The 17,669-nt window shown below is 45.7% G+C and overlaps 1 protein-coding gene across 1 annotated transcript in view; it reads left to right on the forward strand.

Moving 5' to 3' along the window:
- The first annotated feature begins 2,474 nt into the window (after nucleotides 1-2,474).
- STX12 (syntaxin 12) overlaps nucleotides 2,475-17,669 on the forward strand; it is a 37,040-nt gene continuing 21,845 nt past the window's right edge. The window contains exons 1-2 of the mRNA XM_040979682.1: nucleotides 2,475-2,717; nucleotides 16,002-16,071. Of these exons, the coding sequence (XP_040835616.1) occupies nucleotides 2,600-2,717; nucleotides 16,002-16,071 (188 nt within the window). The 5' untranslated portion in view covers nucleotides 2,475-2,599. The remainder of the gene's footprint in view (nucleotides 2,718-16,001; nucleotides 16,072-17,669) is intronic.

Consider the following 17,669-nt stretch of genomic DNA (forward strand, 5'->3'; position numbering starts at 1 on the left):
AATGAGAAGTGGAGCTGCTGGGATTAGAACCAGCACCCATATGGGATCCCAGCACATTCAAGGCAAGGACTTAAGCTGCTAGGCCACCGCGCCGGCCGGACACGTAATTTTTCTTAGCAGTAGCAGTTAAGTAAACTCAACTTGGTCATGCAACGAGTGGTCTTTATCAGATGAGTTTTATTTGGGGGATTACTGATAATATATGTAAAATGGTTTCACACTGCCCGGTACGTAATAGGTATTTATAAGAATTGATCATTTTTAATTGTTCATGTTAGTACAATAACTAGTTATTGACAATCTAGTATTTGCAATGCACAGATATACTATTCTGAAAGATTGCAGATAGAAAACCACTTCTAATTGACATAAAGAAAACAACAATATGCCTGGCGTGGTGGCCTAACGGCTGAAGTCCTCACCTTGAAAGCGCTGGGATCCCATATGGGTGCCAGTTCTAATCCTGGAGGCTCTGTGAACATCCAGGTCCCTGCTTGTGGCCTGGGAAAGCAGTCAAGGACGGCCCAAAGCCTTGGGACCCTGTACCCACATGGGAGACCTGGAGGAGGTTCCTGACTCCTGGCTTTGGGTTGGCTCAGCTCCAGCTGTTGCAGTCACTTGGGGAGCGAATCATCGGATGGAAGATCTTCCTCTCCGTTTCTCCTCCTCTCTATATGTGCCTGACTTTACAATAAAATACATAATAAATAAAAAGAAAACAACTGTATTTTCCATTTCTAGGAGAAAAGTATCTTCAATGAAATTCACCTTAAATAGTGTCAGATGTAAATGAAATATCCTGAACACTTTAATTAGTTAAAAAGGATAGTCTACATGATGTGTTGTAAGATTTAATACAAAATGATGGGCTTTAAGAAACAGATTTTTAGGGCTTGGTACAATGGCTTGATTGGCTAATCCTCTCCTTGCAAAGTGCCAGGATTCCATATAGGCTTCAGTTCGTAGTCTGGCTGCACCACTTCCTATCCAGCTCCCTGCTTGTGACCTGGGAAAGCAGAAAAGGATGGGCCAAAGCATTGGGGCCCTGCACATGCGTGAGACCTAGAAGATCCTGGGTTCAGATCAGCTCAGCTCTGGCCATTATGTTCATTTAAGAAATCAACCGTAAATGGAAAATCTTTCTGTCTCTCCTTCTCTCTGTAAATCTGTCTTTTCAATAAAAATATATAAATATTTATTTTTACAGGTTTTACTAATCCTAACAAGAGCCTTCAATGATTTTTTTTTCTACAGATAAAAAAAATGCAAAAAAAAAAATGCTCTCATGAATGCATGAATGAAAAACAGAAGTCTGTTCTGAAAAGTACCACGGCTGAGGGCGCATGTTCAGAGTCCCTCCCACACAGGCAAGCTGCCTGCTTCCTCCGCATTCCCCAGAGATTGCAAAGCGGGCGTGAGCAGGGTGAGGCTGGCTACACAGGAAGCCTGGCCACTTCCTCTGCAAGACTCATCATGGGATCTCCTCGCAGACCAAGATCCTCTCCATAGCTTTCCTTTCATCATACACTCACACAGTGCACTCTGCAGGGGAACATAATGACCTTCACTCCCAATTATCTAAGGAAATGATTTTTAAATTTTAGGAGTTAAAAATAAAAATGGACCACTGTCTGTGTGCTGCTATGGTGTAAGGGTAATGTCAACAGCCCACAGGGGAGCTGGTTCTTGTACTAGCTGCTCCACTTCCCTTCCAGCTCCCTGCTTGTGGCTTGGGAAAGCAGCAGAGATGGGACAAGTGTTTGGGCCCCTGCACTCAAGTGGGAAATCTGGAAGAACAGCCTTGCTTTGGCATGGCCGGGTGCTGACAGCTGTCCCTCTTTGGAGAGGCGGTGAACCAGCAGACAGAAGATTTTCTCTTTCTCTCTCCCTCTCTCTATTGTTCAAATAAATATACCTTTTTAAAAAAAGACAGTTATGTGTCTTAAAGACATGGATGGAGCACTGTCATACGCTGTGGCACAGCTTGTGAACAAGTAAGTTGCAATGAGGATTCATACATAGTATGTTTTCACCCAAATACTATTTATTATTTAGGAGAGGGGTGAACTGGAAACCATAAAGTCCTTCACAAATTCTACCAAAGTCTTAGGGGACGAAAGTAGAGTGAGGAATTTCGGGTTACACTTCGGTTACAAACCTGAGTTTGTTGGTTGTTGGATTTTCCCCTGGTTGGGCTTCTCAGAGGGGCTGAGATCATCTGGTACAAATTTTATGGGAATGAAAAATCCTTTTCTCCTGTCTCAATTTGCCACTCAAGCATCATCAACCTGAGTCCCCGCCTCCAATGATATGACGTCATCGTCCTGCCCCGCACCCATAAGCCCCAACGGTTGACGTCATTGCCCCGCCCCGCAGCCCTAGGCCTGGCGGACGCGGGCACCCCTCCCAGCTGCGCCTGCGCACTGTGGGGCGGGGCGTGACAGACGCGTGCGCAAGGCGTGGAGGCGGGGACGGTGCGCACGCAACCTCAGCCCCTTCCCCGCCCTTTCTCTTCCCGGTTTTCCAGCCTGCGGGTTCTTTCTGACGGCAGCCTCCGGTCGCGGCTCGGTGCTGGGCGAGCCGGTGTCAGCTCGGTGTCATGTCCTACGGACCTTTAGACATGTACCGGAACCCGGGGCCTTCAGGGCCCCCGGTCCGGGACTTCAACAGCATCATCCAGACGTGCAGCGGCAACATCCAGCGGATCAGCCAAGCCAGTGAGCCGGGGCTCGGAGCTGGGGGGCGGCGGCCGGGAGGGCGTCCTGGAGAAGGGCCTGGACTGAGGCCCTCCGGGACGCAGGCCGGGGCCACGCCGGAGCCCCGAAGGGCTTTCCAGTCCGGGGTGGGCGGTGGCGGCGGCTGCCACTCCGAGACTGTCAGGCCCCGGCTCCCCGAGGGTCCCGAGCCCCGGGGCTGAAGCTCGGGTTCCTCTCAGGAGTCCAGCCCGCTCGGGGTCGGGGTCGAAACTGGGGTCCTGGCCGCCCGAGGGTGCGATGGGGTGTGTGTCACCCCGACAGCGGCGAGCACCGTGACCTGCGCCCGAGTGGCCAGCCGAGTTTTTCCTGTCGTGGCCTCCCCCGCCGCCCACCTCGCCTTCTTCCGGGGGCCAGTTGAGGGCCGCGGTTGTTTACTGTTGGGGGCTTTAGGTTTTACGTTCGGCCCAGCCTTTGCCTCCTCGGAAATCAGCAACTTTGAATTCAGGGAAGTGGAGGGAGGGGTGCGTGTGTTGTTTGGGTGACTGTACACAGTTCTTCCTGTAATGACTGGGAACATCAGACCCCGTGACTGTTGTTGGAGAGGTGGGATGGTTGTGTGTTCGTAAAGACAATTCCCTGAGAACCTTCCCATCTACAGGATTGTGTCTTCCTCAGTGAGGAAGGAGGGTGTGTTTTGGGTGCTTGAAGCGGATGGAGCTTCCCTAGTTAGCTACTCTGGGACTAAGCTGATAAACACGGTAGCCTGCACCACCAGGGCAGAGTTGGTGGAACTCCTGACCTCCCTCCTCGCCTCTCGGGTCTGAGTGAGACTATGTAAATGAGTCTGATTCTGGCCGTTTTCCATCGTTGAAAATCAGCTCAGAGCTTTAGAGACCCTGGGGCGGCTGCAGCAATTTTCCCTGATCCCCACCCTGGGGGTTTATTATCGTATTTTTGTGAGAGTTTGGCTGCCCTCTGTTCGTAGGTAGAACTGGTTGTTCCTGGATTACAATTATGTTGTCTATTTTAAGGCATAATCGATCACTTTGATTTTTGGATGTAAATGGACATGGTTGAATTTGAGACTGAGAACATTGCTGATGGGAAGGCATTGAGACCAGGAATCTGGGTGATTGGAAGTGGCAAGAATATGTGATCTGTTAAATCCAGACTTGTATGCTCACTGTAATTGGAGGATGGATCAGCATTCTGGTCCAGATTGAGATTTTCTGCTGAGGCCAAATCTCATTTGAATGTGCACTTTTAAAGTATTCATTTAGCACATATTTGCTTGAGTGTCAGGCTGTGTAGTAAGTGTAGCAAGTGGTGTGGGTTCCTTGTTGAGCATGTGGAGTACATAAACAACTAAGAAATGTAAAGTGTGTTAGGGCTATGGCAGTACAGATCACAAGTAGGCGTTCGGGAGAGGGAGAAACCATTTAGAGAAGGCCTGTGGCATTTGAACTAGTTCTGCAAAGGTAGCGGAAAAGATTTCAGCTTTGTAGGCAAAGAGCATTTGGGGAGGGAGCGAATACTGTGCTGGTGGGCAAGCTGAAGGTGTCACAGAGGCTAGGTGGTTGACTCTAGAAGGTCGTGGAGGATAGTGTTGGAAAGGTGAGGTGGGCCTAGCTGTGAAAGGCGTTACGTGCTGAGCTAAGGGAGTTGGGTTTAATTCTTTAGGAGTGTGCCAATTACAGGGAAGAGAGACTGGAATCACACAGTCTTGGAGAAGGGCCTGACTGAGGCCCTCCCTGACGCAGGCCCGGACCACACAGGAGCCCGGGAGGGCTTTCCACTCCGGGGTCGGCGGTGGTGGCTGCCACACCGAGACTGTCAGGCTGAGTTGGGGACTGTGAAATGAAAAGGAAGGAGAAGCTAGGAGAATTTTCCATGGTGATAGAATTGGTAAGATTTAGTTGTTGGTTGGACATCGGGTTGAAGGGGAAATTTAGAGTCACTTCTCAATAATTTGAATAGCTAAATTTGAGTACATGTTGTATGTCAGGCAGGATAAAAAGTGATGTGCATTTATTATTTAATTTTGAAAGAGCTTGTGAAGTAATTGCCAGTATTAGTTCCATTTTAGGGATTGAGAAACTGACTGGTTGTTGCCCAGCCAACAAATGTCAATGCCAGATCTGTCTCTTATGATTAGAAATTTGCTTTTTTATAATTTTAAATTAATACTAAAGGCCTGTAGCAGTTAACACTTCCAGTATGTAAGTGACTTCAGCTTTCACTCTAGAGGGACATTGTGAGGGGGTGTGCCTCATCTGTGGATCGTTTCTGTATGTACACACACACACACACACACACACACACACACACACAGAGCAAGTAATAGTGAGTGCTCTGAAGAGAAAGAAAGAGTAAGAGGATAAGCAGGTGAGGAAGAGGGAGGGTAAGTTGATCAAAAAAGACCTCTCTGAGGAGGTGGCGCTGGAAGCTGGGGAAGGTATCCTAGGCAGAGGACAGGAGCGAAGTGTGTGCAGCAAGGTCCGGGAGGCCAGCAGGGCCGGCCTGCAGTTGGAGAAGGGATGAGAAGATCGGAGCGGTGTAACCAGGGATCGGGTCAGGTGGGCTCTTCAAGACTCAGGAGTGTATGTTCTGTTGCTGAATGAGTGAGGGAGGTTTTCAGTTTGGCAACCCTTCCTGCCTCTCTCACCCTGTACTGGGAGCCTGGGTAGTGTGAATTGGAATTCTTCCCTTGGGATTGCTTAGTGAGGAACTGGGAATTTGGAATTAGTAGGACCTACATTGTGTTTCCCAGTTATCAGGCTGGTACGGATCCCTGAAGCCTCTCCTGAGACATGGCTGGCTAGTGGAGCCAGTGTGCCCTCAGAATGTGGGCTTGTGGACAGCAGCTCAGACCTGTGCCCACTGAATGCTTGAGAGAATAGGTCATTTTTCCCCCTCAGTGGTCAAGCACAGACGTGGGTTTGGGAGCGCTGAGCATGGCCACCTGAAGGACACGTAGTACCCGGTGTGTGTTGTTCCAGGTACAGCCAAGGCTGACTGCCTGGTACACACATTTGTTACCAGTCTGGGGAGGGTGTGCAGAGGAGAAGCACTTGACTCCAGCTATTGTGGAATGAAGGGGCTGGGCAAGTGTTGCTGAGACAGAAACAGGGGGAAAAAAACCCCAATAGTCTCCTTGTTAACTCTGAAGAGATTAAAGAAAAGCAGTTCTGTTCTTCCTGTGGCTGATTTATTGATATTTACTGAGAATAAGAAACAGTTGAACCTCATGATAGTTTTATCATGAGATTCTGTGGGTGGTTCTTTCAGATGGATTTTCCTATTCGCCCTTTTTATGTTGTCATCCCCTAACACCTGTTATTCCAGCAATTTACTTGTGGTCGTGCCATTCTAGTTCTGGTTGATAACACTGTCAGCAGTGTGTCCAAAGTCTTGTTGTCATTGTGTTACTCATCTCCTTGAGAGCTTCTGCTGGCTCTCTGTTGTCTGCTGTGGCACATCTTAACATTCCACCTGCTTTCACTCTTTCTGATTTTAATCCCAATTAGCCATGTGTCCTGCTTCTCATTCTTTGCTAAGATAGGACATTTTTCTTTCTTTCTTTCTTTCTTTCTTTCTTTCTTTCTTTCTTTCTTTCTTTCTTTCTTGCTTGCTTGCTTGCTTGCTTTCTTTTCTTTTCTTTTCTTTTTTTATTTATTTGTTTATTGGAAAGTCAGATATACAGAGAGGAGGAGAGACAGAGAGGAAGATCTTCCGTCCGATGATTCACTCCCCAAGTGAGCGCAACAGCTGATGCTATGCCGATCTGAAGCCAGGATCCAGGAACTTCTTCCGGGTCTCCCACACGGGTGCAGGGTCCCAAAGCTTTGGGCTGTCCTCAACTTTCCCAGGCCACAAGCAGGGAGCTGGATGGGAAGTAGAGCTGCCGGGACCAGAACCAGCGCCCATATGGGATCCCAGTGTGTTCAAGGCGAGGACTTTAGCTGCTAGGCCACGGTGCCGGGCCCCAGGACATTTTTCTTAAAGTTCATGAACTCTGATTTTTTGCTTATTCTGTTTCTCCTTTCTTTAGCACCTGTCTTCTCCCTGCCTCACTGGCTGTCTAAATTATAGAAATCCTAAAGGCATCCGTAGATGCCAGCTCCAGGTCCATCTTCCTGCTAATACAGGGAGACAGTGGTGATGGTTCACTTGATTGGAGTCCTGCCACCCATGTGGGAGGCCTGGATTGAGTTCCTGATTACTGGTTTCAGCTGGTGCTAGCCTGACCTAGCCCTGGCTGTTGCATGATTTGGAGAGTGAACCAGTGATTAGGAACGCATGTTCTCTGCTCCGCATTGGGGACCTGTTCCACAATTTCAGATACTGGTGTGGTTAAGCTTCTGGGAGCGGCACTCTTTCCTCTTCCTCCAGAAACAGGAAGTATAGAAAGGAAGATTGGAAGCAGTTGTCTCATCCACTTTCTCCCATTCCTTGACCCTTCCTATCCTAATCAGTGGTTCACGTGGGTAAGCATCCTTCTCAACTGTGTAAATATCATCAAAAATAAATAAATCTATTATGCAGGAAAAAAATCAAAGGAGTGCATGTTCTCTGTCTTGCTTTCTCTTTGGGACATCATTTCCTGTCTTCCTAGGGACACTGTCAGGAAGCTAGAGCAGAAGCAGAGTAGCCAGAATTCAAACCAACACTGTAATGTGGAATGGCTGTTGTGCCCAGCAGCAGCCCCATTAAGCCCACTTTGAAAGATCAAGGACTCATGGGACAGCAGATCTGTGGCTGAGTGCTGCTCCGCTGTATGCTAGTAACCTTGAACAGGTTCTTTCTTTTTTTTTTTTTTTAAGTTTGCTTCTTCTTTTTATTAATATTATCATTTTGTGATACAGTCCATAAGCCCTGGGATTTCCAGTAAGGGGAAGGGGACTTCGGGGGGTGGGGTAAAGAAAATCCCAGGTTATTTCTTTTTTTAAATCTGTTACCCTATCTGAAGTATGGTTGGAATTGTTAAAAGGCAGTGTCATTTGAAAGTGTCTAGTATATTGCCTGACACATGATTGACATTCAGTAAATGATATTTGTTTATTAGCAAGGCTTAGGAGTCACACTGTCTGGCTTTTGATTTGAATTGTAGATCATCTTCTTACTAACTGTAAATGTATTGCTGTGCCTCTCTTTCTCAATTTACTCATCCATAAAATGGGCTTAATATTAATCCCTTGTGAGGATTAAATGAGATAATTTATGTAAGGTGAGGATTGCATGGGATAATTTATAGGATTGTGAGGATAAAATAAAATAATTTATGTGAAGTACTGAAAACAGTGCCTATTATATAGTAAATGCTTAAGAAATGTTAGGTACCATGTTTTTAAAAGTTTCTGAGCACTTTTTTCTTTAGCACTTGCTTATAATCTATATTATTTGATCAGTGATTTTTGGTCTTGTCACTCGCTAGACCTAGAGAGGTTACTATGAGTTTTTTGAGGGTGCTGGAATTATGCAGTCTGTATTTCTTAGTTGCAGTGCCTGGCACAGCAGTAGTAGATGTGTAGCTGGCATTTGTTATATACTTAATTGGTTTTGTTATTGCTGAGGGCATTTTTCTGGGTCTTGAGTTTGATAACAATAATGATTGCTATTCTTAAGTGAGTACCTTTATATGCCAGATATTGTTCTAAACTTAGCTGCATGTTACTTCATTTCATTCTCATAACAGCTGTATGAGGAGTCTCTTGTTATTCTCATTTTTTTAGGCAAGAAAACTGAGACCCAGAGGAATGGAGCCTTTCGCTCCAGGTCGCTCCCCTAGGAGGTGATGGAACCAGGACGCAAGCGTAGGCAGGTGTAACTCAGAGCCCATTCTGTTCATCAATATGTATTTGGTCACTGGCAGTGGTAAAGGGAGGAGTGTATCTTTGATGTCTAGCACTCATTCTGAGTGTAGAGTTTTCCTGAAACTACATTTTCATCAGAAGTGCAAGAATGTAAAATAAAATATGAACCCAATCATCAGTTTGAAACACTAATATACTGAATGAGAGTATCAGATTATGTCCAGTGAAGAGGGAAAGAAATTCCCACCTGAAATGGCAGTTGTTTTCAATGTGATTACACTTTGATTCATTTGGGGTTTCAAATTCTACTATCATTTAAAAGCACAGGAGGAGTGTGTTCAATTTAGAATAGTCCTGAATGTGGATGTTAGCTGTAATATATGACACATCAATTTTTTTAAGATTTATTTTTATTTTGACGTGAAAGGCAGAGTTACAGAGAGAAGGAGAAACAGAGAAGAGAAAGAAAGAGCAAGAGAGATCTTCCATCTGCTGGTTTACTCATCAAATAGCTGCAACAGCTGGAGCTGAGCCAATCCAATGTTTGGAGCTTCCTGCCTGTCTCCTTTAGAGGTGCAGGGGCCCAAAGACTTGGACCATCCTCCACTGCTTTCCTAGGCTATAAGCAGGGAACTGGATTGAAGTGGAGCAGCCAGGGCTAGAACCATATGGGATGCTGGTGCCACAGGTGGATGCTTACTATGCCACATTGCTGGCTCCAGTTATTTAATTTCCTTCATGCTTTTTTACATGTTTTAGCCAAGACTTGTTTTTTAAGATGACAGGTGAGGCATAGATGTTTGGCTTGGTGATTAAGAACCCACTTATGATGCTTGCATCCTATATCGCAGTGCTGGGGTTTCTATCCTGGCTTATCCTGATTCCTGCATTCCTGCTAACGCTCACTCTAGGAGGCAGCAGGTGAGGATTCAAGTGCTTGGGTCCCTACCAGTCACATGGGAGAGCTGGATTGGATTCCTGGCCAGTGCCCTCTGCAGCATAGGATCAGCCCAATTCCATTTGTGAAGTCACAGGTGGAGACTACAACTTCTTTTTTTAAAGAGGTTTTTTTTTAAAAAAAAAATTTTTTTTTTTATTGCAAAGTCAGATATACAGAGAGGAGGAGATCTTCTGTCCAGTGATTCACTCCCCAAGTGACTGCAACGGCTGGTTCTGCACTGAATCTGAAGCCAGGAGCCAGGAACCTCCTCCAGGTCTCCCACGCCAAGGCTTTGGGCTGCTTTCCCAGGCCACAAGCAGAGAGCTGGATGGGAAGTGGAGCTGTGCCGAGATTAGAACCAGCACCCATATGGGATCCTGGCACGTTCAAGGTGAGGACTTTAGCCGCTAGGCCACAACGCCCGGCCCAGGTGGAGACTTCTAAGCCAGACTTTTAGGGTGCAGAAAAAAACATCATTGCACACACCATCCCAGGTGGGACTACAGCTGTTTCGTTATTACTGAATTTTATGATTGAACAGTGGTGACTACCTGGAGACCATTTAGTGCTCACATAGTAGTAACGATTTAATAAGAAAAAATAAAGACCTCACCCAAATAGTAGGTATTCACTAAATGTTGGTTGTATCTGCATATAATCTACAAGTGGTGGGAAAGAAACCCAGCAAAATGGTGAGACTTGTGGAGCAGCATTCATCTGGTTAGTCAGTCTGGCTTAGGGTTCAGATCTCACCAGGCCTAGTTGCCCTGCACTCTCCTCTTCTACCTTAAAGAGAGTCCATGTAAAAGGGAGACGGATTCAATTAATCAGTAATTGCTTCTACCCACTTGGTGCCTGGCACCCTGCTGAGTAGTGAGTACAGAGGCTGTTTCCCCAAGTAGGAGGGAGTTGGGGAAGGGAGCAGGTTAGAGCAAGGACATCAGCCTATCTGGAACAGAGAGCTGTAAAGTTAGGGAGCTTTCAGATAAATAGGGTGGAGCAAACTGGGGAATCCAGGCCTGCCCTGGGTGACTACATTCTGTTTCCTTGATTGGCAGCCTTTTGAAAGAGGGTAATGTGGCAAGAATTCAGCTATTGGAATTAGCTGTGGGTTTGACCTCTGGTCAACCTAAACCCACCAATAGCTTGATATCTCATTAAAATTCACAGAGCTTAGGATTGTTTGCAAAGCTCCCCACCTTTTTGGCATCTCTCTTGTTCACTTTACCTCCCTTGTCTTTTTGCCATGGTTCCTCTTCACACCAAGCACTCTTGCACTGGTAACTTTGTGCTAGTTACTCTCCTCTGGAATGCGCCAGCCCCCGTGTGGCTGCATTGCCTGATCTTTCACATCTCTCCTGTCTTGTTGCCCTCCTCTGTCATTTTCAACCTTCGCCTGAGTTGATTTTTCCTTTATGCCACTTCTCATCACCTTATATATGCTTGTTATCTTTCTCCCCCTCTCCCCGCCCCCTTAGAATGTAAGCTTGAAAGCAGGTGTCTTGAAGGGCATAGAGCAGTGTAGAGGAACTGTTGTTGTGGCATATCAGGTTAAGCTGCTGCTTGCAGCACAGCATCCCATATGGGCACTGGTTCCTGTCCTGGCTGCTCCACTTTCAAAACAGTTCCGTGCTAATGTGTCTGGGAAAGCAACAGATGTTAACTCAAGTACTTGTGTCCCTGCATCCACATAGGAGACCCAGATGGACCTTCTGGCTCCCTGCTCAGGTCTGAGCCAGCCCTGGCCATTGTGGTTATTTGGACAATTAACCAGTAAATGGAAGAATGATCTCTCTTGGGCCTGGTGCTGTTGCCTAGAGGCTAAAGTCCTGTCCTTGAATGCACCGGGATCCCATATGGCCCCAGTTCTAATCCCAGCAGCTCCACTTCCATCTAGCTCCCTGCTTGTGGCCTGAGAAAGCAGTCGAAGATGGCCCAAAACCTTGAGACCCTGCACCCACGTGGGAGACCTGGAGGAGGTTCCTGGCTCCTGGCTTTGGATTGAGCACAGAACCAGCTGTTGCAGCCACTTGTGGAGTGAATCACTGGACAGAAGATCTCCTCGTCCCTGTCTCTCCTCTCTGTATATCTGACTTTGCAATAAAAAAAAAATAAATAAATCTTTAAAAAAAGATCTCTCTCTGTGTAACTTTGTCTTTGAAATAGATATATAACACAGACACAACACACACAACAGTATTAAGTAGATACTTTTGAATGAATGAATGAGTTGTAACTCTTGTGAATTTCAGCCTGGGCATATACATTATTGGGTGATAATGCTCTTTGAAGAATTCTTCGAGTCAAATAAGGTAATGTTTTACTAAATTCCTAGCTTAGTACCTGGTACATAGTCAATGCTTGGCTCGTGCTAACTCCTGCCCTCTTTTGTATATTATTGTTATTACTGTCAAGCTGATAGCTTTAGTAGCGTACTGATTCCCATTTGAGTTAGAAGGAAGGACATACTACTTGTTAGTGGAAAAAAAAATAGTAATTTATATCTTACAGAAAGAGCACTGTAATTATAATGCTGGTCCTAAGCTTATTGAAACATTAAGCTATAATCATCCTCACTAAATAGAGTAGGTACATTTTAGGGAAGTTTGTCAAAAGGCACAGTGTTAAGTGAATCTGGTGTTTCCATTGTAATATTGGAGTTGGACTAGGAAATGTGGCTTTCAAATAAGATCATAATCTGAGGTATTGTCAACCTATATATTCTTGACATTGAAAATTTTTGCATTTAGTACCCCTAGTTCACTGGTTTTTGGCTAGGGGAAAGTAACTTGTATATGTTACTAAAAATATACCAGATTGTTCAATTTCTGGTTAAGAATAGGGTCTTAGCAGGCCCGCCACAATGGCGCAGTGGTTAAGGTCCTCGCCTTGCACGCCCGGGAACCCAAATGGGCTCACTTGGGGAGTGAATCATCAGATGGAAGATCTTCCTCTCTGTCTCTCCTCTCTGTATATCCGCCTTTCCAATAAACAATAATAAAAAATAAATCTTTAAAAAAAAAAGAATAGGGTCTTAGCAACCATTGTTGCCTAATCATTGCTTCTTATCAGGCTTGGCAGCTATTAACAGTGTTGTAAGTATCTTGTGCTTTTTTTCTTTCTTTTTTTTTTTTTTTTTAAGATTTAAAGGTACAGTGGGAGAGGGAAAGAGATCTTCCATCCACTGGTTCACTCCCCAGGGCTGCCAGGGCTGATCCAGACAGAAGCCAGGAGCTGGGCGCTTCATCCGGGTCTGCCTCATGGGTGTTAGGGACCAGGCACTTTTGGCTTTTGCTGCTTTCCCAGGCATGTTATAAGGGAGTTGGAGTGGAAGTAGAGTAGCTTGAACTTGTGCCTATGAGGGATGCCAGCTCCAAGTAATTGGCTCCTAATGAACTTCAACTTGTATTTCCTCGCTCTATGTTATTTATTTTTAAAAAATTAGATATTCAGGGCCCGGCGTTGTGGCCTAGTGGTTAAAGTCCTTGCCTTGAACACGACAGGATCCCTTATGGGCGCCAATTCTAATCCCAGCAGCTCCACTTCCCATCCAACTCCCTGCTTGTGGCCTGGGAAGGCAGTCAAGGATGGCCCAATGCTTTGGGACCCTACACCTGCATGGGAGACCCAGAGGAAGTTTCCTGGCTCTTGGCTTCAGATTGGCACAGCACTGGCTGTTGCGGTCACTTGGGGAGTGAATCATCAGACAAAAGATCTTCCTCTCTATCCTCCTCTCTGTATCTTTAGAAGAAAAAAAAATTAGATATTAATGATTTATTTATCTGAAGGAGAGACACAGAGAGCTTCCATCTCCTAGTTCACTCTCCAAATGCCTACAGCAGCCAGAACTGGGCTAGACCTAAGGCAGGGCCCTGAAATTCCATCCTGGGTGACCACGTGCTGCTTCCTAGGGTACAGACTCGCCAGAAGCTGGATTGGGAAGCAGAGGAGCCAGTCCTGAAACCAGGCGCCCCACGCCCCAAGTTGTGCTTTGACCATTTCACTTAAAGGCATGTTTCCTTAGCTTGCTTTTTAAGTCCTGTTGGTTCCCACATTAGGGATAAGGTTGTATAACTGTGACCCCAGAATTTTAATTTTAAAGAGCACCATTACTATAAAGTGACTTTAGAACAATTAACTTTTTAAAAAAAAAGATTTATTTTTATTATTATTTTTTTTATTGGAAAGGCGGATATACAGAGAGGAGAGACAGAGAGGAAGATCTTCCATCCGATGATTCACTCCCCAAGTGAGCGCAACGGCCAATGCTATGCCGATCCGAAGCCAGGAGCCTCTTCTGTGTCTCCCACGCAGGTGCAGGGTCCCAAAGCTTTGGGCCATCCTCGACTGCCTTCCCGGGCCACAGGCAGGGAGCTGGAAGGGAAGCAGGGCTGCTGGGATTAGAACCGGCGCCCACATGGGATCCCGGGCGTGCAAGGCGAGGACCTTAACCACTGCGCCACCGCGCCGGGCCCTAGAACAATTAACTTTTTTTTTTTTAAGATTTATTTATTTTTATTGGAAAGTCAGATATACAGAGAGGAAGAGAGACAGAGAGGAAGGTCTTGCATCCGATGGTTCATTCCTCAGTGGCCGTAACTGCTGGAGCTGAGCCAGTCTGAAGCCAGGAGGTCTTCTGGGTCTCCCACATGGGTGCAGGGTCCCAAGGCTTTGGGCCATCCTCGACTGCTTTCTGAGGCCACAAGCAGGGAGCTGGATGGGAAATGGGGCCTCCAGGATTAGAACTGGCGACCATATGGGATCCCAATGTGTGTGAAGCAAGGACTTTAGCTGCTAGGTACTGTACTGGACCCAGAACAGTTAACATTTAAATTTCACAATTTGTATTGGTCATGGAAGCATTGTATTTACATTGTCACAGATTACACAGCATGCACTGGTTTCCTTATTTTCTCACTAAGCCAGACATTGGGTAGGGTGGTGTTTTACAGGTGGCACTTTGACATTCTCTGGAGGGTGGGGAGGGCATTCAGAAGCACTTTAACTCTTTAACTTAGGTGCTGTGTTACTTGTGAGGTTCTGTTGAAATGGAGGAAGGTCAGTGTATTTCCTCTGGGCATAGAATATTCTGTTAATGTGTTCTGCGCTTGAGCTACTTGTATAGAAGACAGCGCTTTTAAAAAGCAAGCAGGCTAACCAGAAATCACACAGATGGCACCAGGGCTGTGGCATAGGGGTTAGCTGTCGTGGCCATCTGGGGAGTGTACCAGCGGATGGAAGATGTCTCTGCCTCAACTGATTCTGTAACTCTGCCTTTCAAATAAATCAATTAAAAACAAAAAAAAAAAAAAAAAAAAAGGAAAGGAATCCTGGAGGTAACTTCCAACCTGTGATTGCTGATATCCCCTCCAGCCTCCAAAGCAAAAGTAGAAATAGAAGGCAAGGTGCAGGAGTTCATGGGTCCTGCTGCTGCTGTAGCAACCAGTGAGGGCCCGGGGCCTGGCTGCTGGGCTGCTGGGTTACTGGGCTGCTGAGCTGCTGGGCACGCTCCTTGTTATTGACAGGCCTCTGCTTTCCTGCGCTAGGCTAGGGCTTTAGACATCCAGGATTCAAACTTGACTATTCCTAGGCTTAGCAAAAATACCAACGAAAAGGTAGAAAGGGTTGAATAACTAGATTATTTGTTCATTTTATGGTATAGACAGCACAGTTGAAAGAACCTAGCCCTTGGAGTCTGATGTACCTGGGATTGACTTCTTGCCCTTACATGTGTGTAAGATATTGAACCTCCCTGAATGCATTATTTCCTTATTGTACAATATTTCAATATTTCATTGTACAATTTCATTGTACAATATTTCATTATTGTACAATGAAGGGCATATCTACTTGAGACTATTGCTATGAAATTTAATGAGAATGTTTGCAAAGCTCTTTTTGTTTATAAATAAACAGACAGAGACAAAAAGAGAGCTCCAACTATTGGTTAACTCCCCAGATGGTCATAATGTCCAGGGCCAGGCCAGGCAAAGCCGGGAGTCAGGAGTTCTCCTGGTCTGCCACCTGGAGACGGACAGGGCACAAGCACTTGAGCCATCTCCACTGCTTTCCCAGGCCGTTAGCTGGAACTCCAGCCGGCACTCATGAGATCTCAGGGTTGCAGGGAGACACATTACCCGCCATCCCACAGTGCCAGCTCCCAGAGCCCTTAGAGTAATAGAGATGCTCAGTCAGTGGTAGGTTGCTATTATTAACATTCATTGCCCGAGACAATTTACTATAGAAAAATTCTGGGTATTAGTGAGTGTAAACATTTTTGTTGATGTGAATTGGTATCAAGGCCATTCTAAAAATGATGAAATTTTTAACCAATACCATGGAGATCTATAAAAATCTGCAGGTCTTTGGAGATGATAAACAAAATATCATCTTTCAATTGTAACATATTATTCCATAGGGGAGAGAATTAGTTTTTGAAGATTTTGATCATCACACAGTTTCTGTTATTGGATGTATTTTTTCAAGATTGTAGAGCCCAATGATCTGAGAAATATGGTGTTGATGATGTGTTTTTCCCCTACTCTTCCCCAGCTGCTCAGATGAAGAATTTGATGAGCCAACTAGGAACTAAGCAGGACTCAAGCAAGCTACAGGAAAATCTGTGAGTAGCTTCTCATAAAGGCTGGGTTCGGGGAGGGCTCTCCGAAAAGTGCTTGACGTCTTGCTACACGGCGGCTGCGTTTCAGATCTGTGGGTCAGGAAGAGAGGAGTGGCTCCTGAAGGGATAGCTGGAGCCAGAGGAGGAGGAGGAGCCTCTGGTGGGGTGTAATTTCCGCTGTTCTGTTCCCTCCAGCAGTGGGGCAGAATCCAGGGAGGCGGAGAAAGGGACCCTACTGTTTGTAAACTGTCCTTTCCCCCACCATCTCAGTCAGTCTTCTGATTGGCATAGGGCTTCTGATGGGATAGTCTAGTTGGATTTCCAATTTTTTATAATATTAGAAAAATTAACTCAGAATAGCCTGTGGGAGAGGAAGAGACTGATAGTGGGAACTCCTGATTTCTTTTTATCCCATCCTTCTTGACCTCATTTCTCCTTTTAGAAGTTCTGTTCTTCATTTTTAAACTATTATTTGTTGGGCCATGCAAGATGGGTCAGTGCCCAAATTCTCACCTTATAAGTGCCAGGATCCCACTGGGCTCCAATTTGTGCCCCAGCTGCTCAGCTTTCCATCCAGCTCCCTGCTTGTGGCCTGGAAAAGCAGAGGAGGATGGGCCAAAGCCTAGGGATGCTGTATCCACGTGGGAGACCCGGAAGAGGCTCCTGGCTTAGGATCGGCTCAGCTCTAACCATTGCGGCCACTTGGGGAGTAAACTAGCAGATAAAAGATCTTTCTCTCTTTGTCCTCTGTAAATCTGATCTGCTTTTCCAAGAAAAATAAATAAATCTTAAATAACAAAACAAAACATTTGTTTTTTGTCCTAGACATTGTGAAGTTAAAGAAAGATAATTATTACTGTGGGCGTTTCTTTCTTTTTTTTTATAGGATTTATTTATTTTTAATGGAAAAACAGATCAGATTTACTGAGAGGAGAGATAGAACAATCTTCCATCCACTGTTTCACTCCCCAAGTAACTTCAACAACTGGAACTGAGCCCATCCGAAGCCAGGAGCCAGGAGCTTCCTCCATGTCGCCCATGTGGGTACAGGGTCCCAAGGACTTCAGTTATCCTCTGGTGCTTTCCCACACAGCTCCCACACAGACAGGGAGTTGGGTGGGAAGTGGAGCAGCCAGGACACAAAGCAGCACCCATATGGAATGCTGGCACTTGCAGGTGGAGGATTAGGCTGTCGAGCCATGGATCCAGTCACTACTGTGAGCATATTCTAGGGCAAAGTGAAATATCTGGATATTTTAGTAGTCTCTGGGATTTCAGGCCTGATGTTTTTGATTTTTGTGTATGTATTAGTAGGCTAGTTTCTTAAACTGTTCGAACTACTGTAACAGTGTTGTGAATTGGGAGGTTCATCCTCAAAGTGTTCTGTAGGTTGGAGTAAGCAAGGTAAAGACGGTGGTAAATACAGTGACCGGTGAGGGCCAGCTTTGTCATGGATGGTGCCTTCTTCCTATTACCTCATTTGGTAGAAGGGGCAAGGCAACTCTTAGACATTTCTTCTTCAAAAATTTTGTTTACTTATTTATTTGAGAGAGAGAGACAGGAAGAAAGTATTTCTGGTCCAGTCTTCAAATGTTTAAAAC

Source organism: Ochotona curzoniae, unplaced genomic scaffold, assembly GCF_017591425.1.
Source record: "Ochotona curzoniae isolate NIBS_2020 unplaced genomic scaffold, NIBS_Ocur_1.0 contig_3255, whole genome shotgun sequence".
NCBI classification, from domain to species: Eukaryota; Metazoa; Chordata; class Mammalia; order Lagomorpha; family Ochotonidae; genus Ochotona; species Ochotona curzoniae.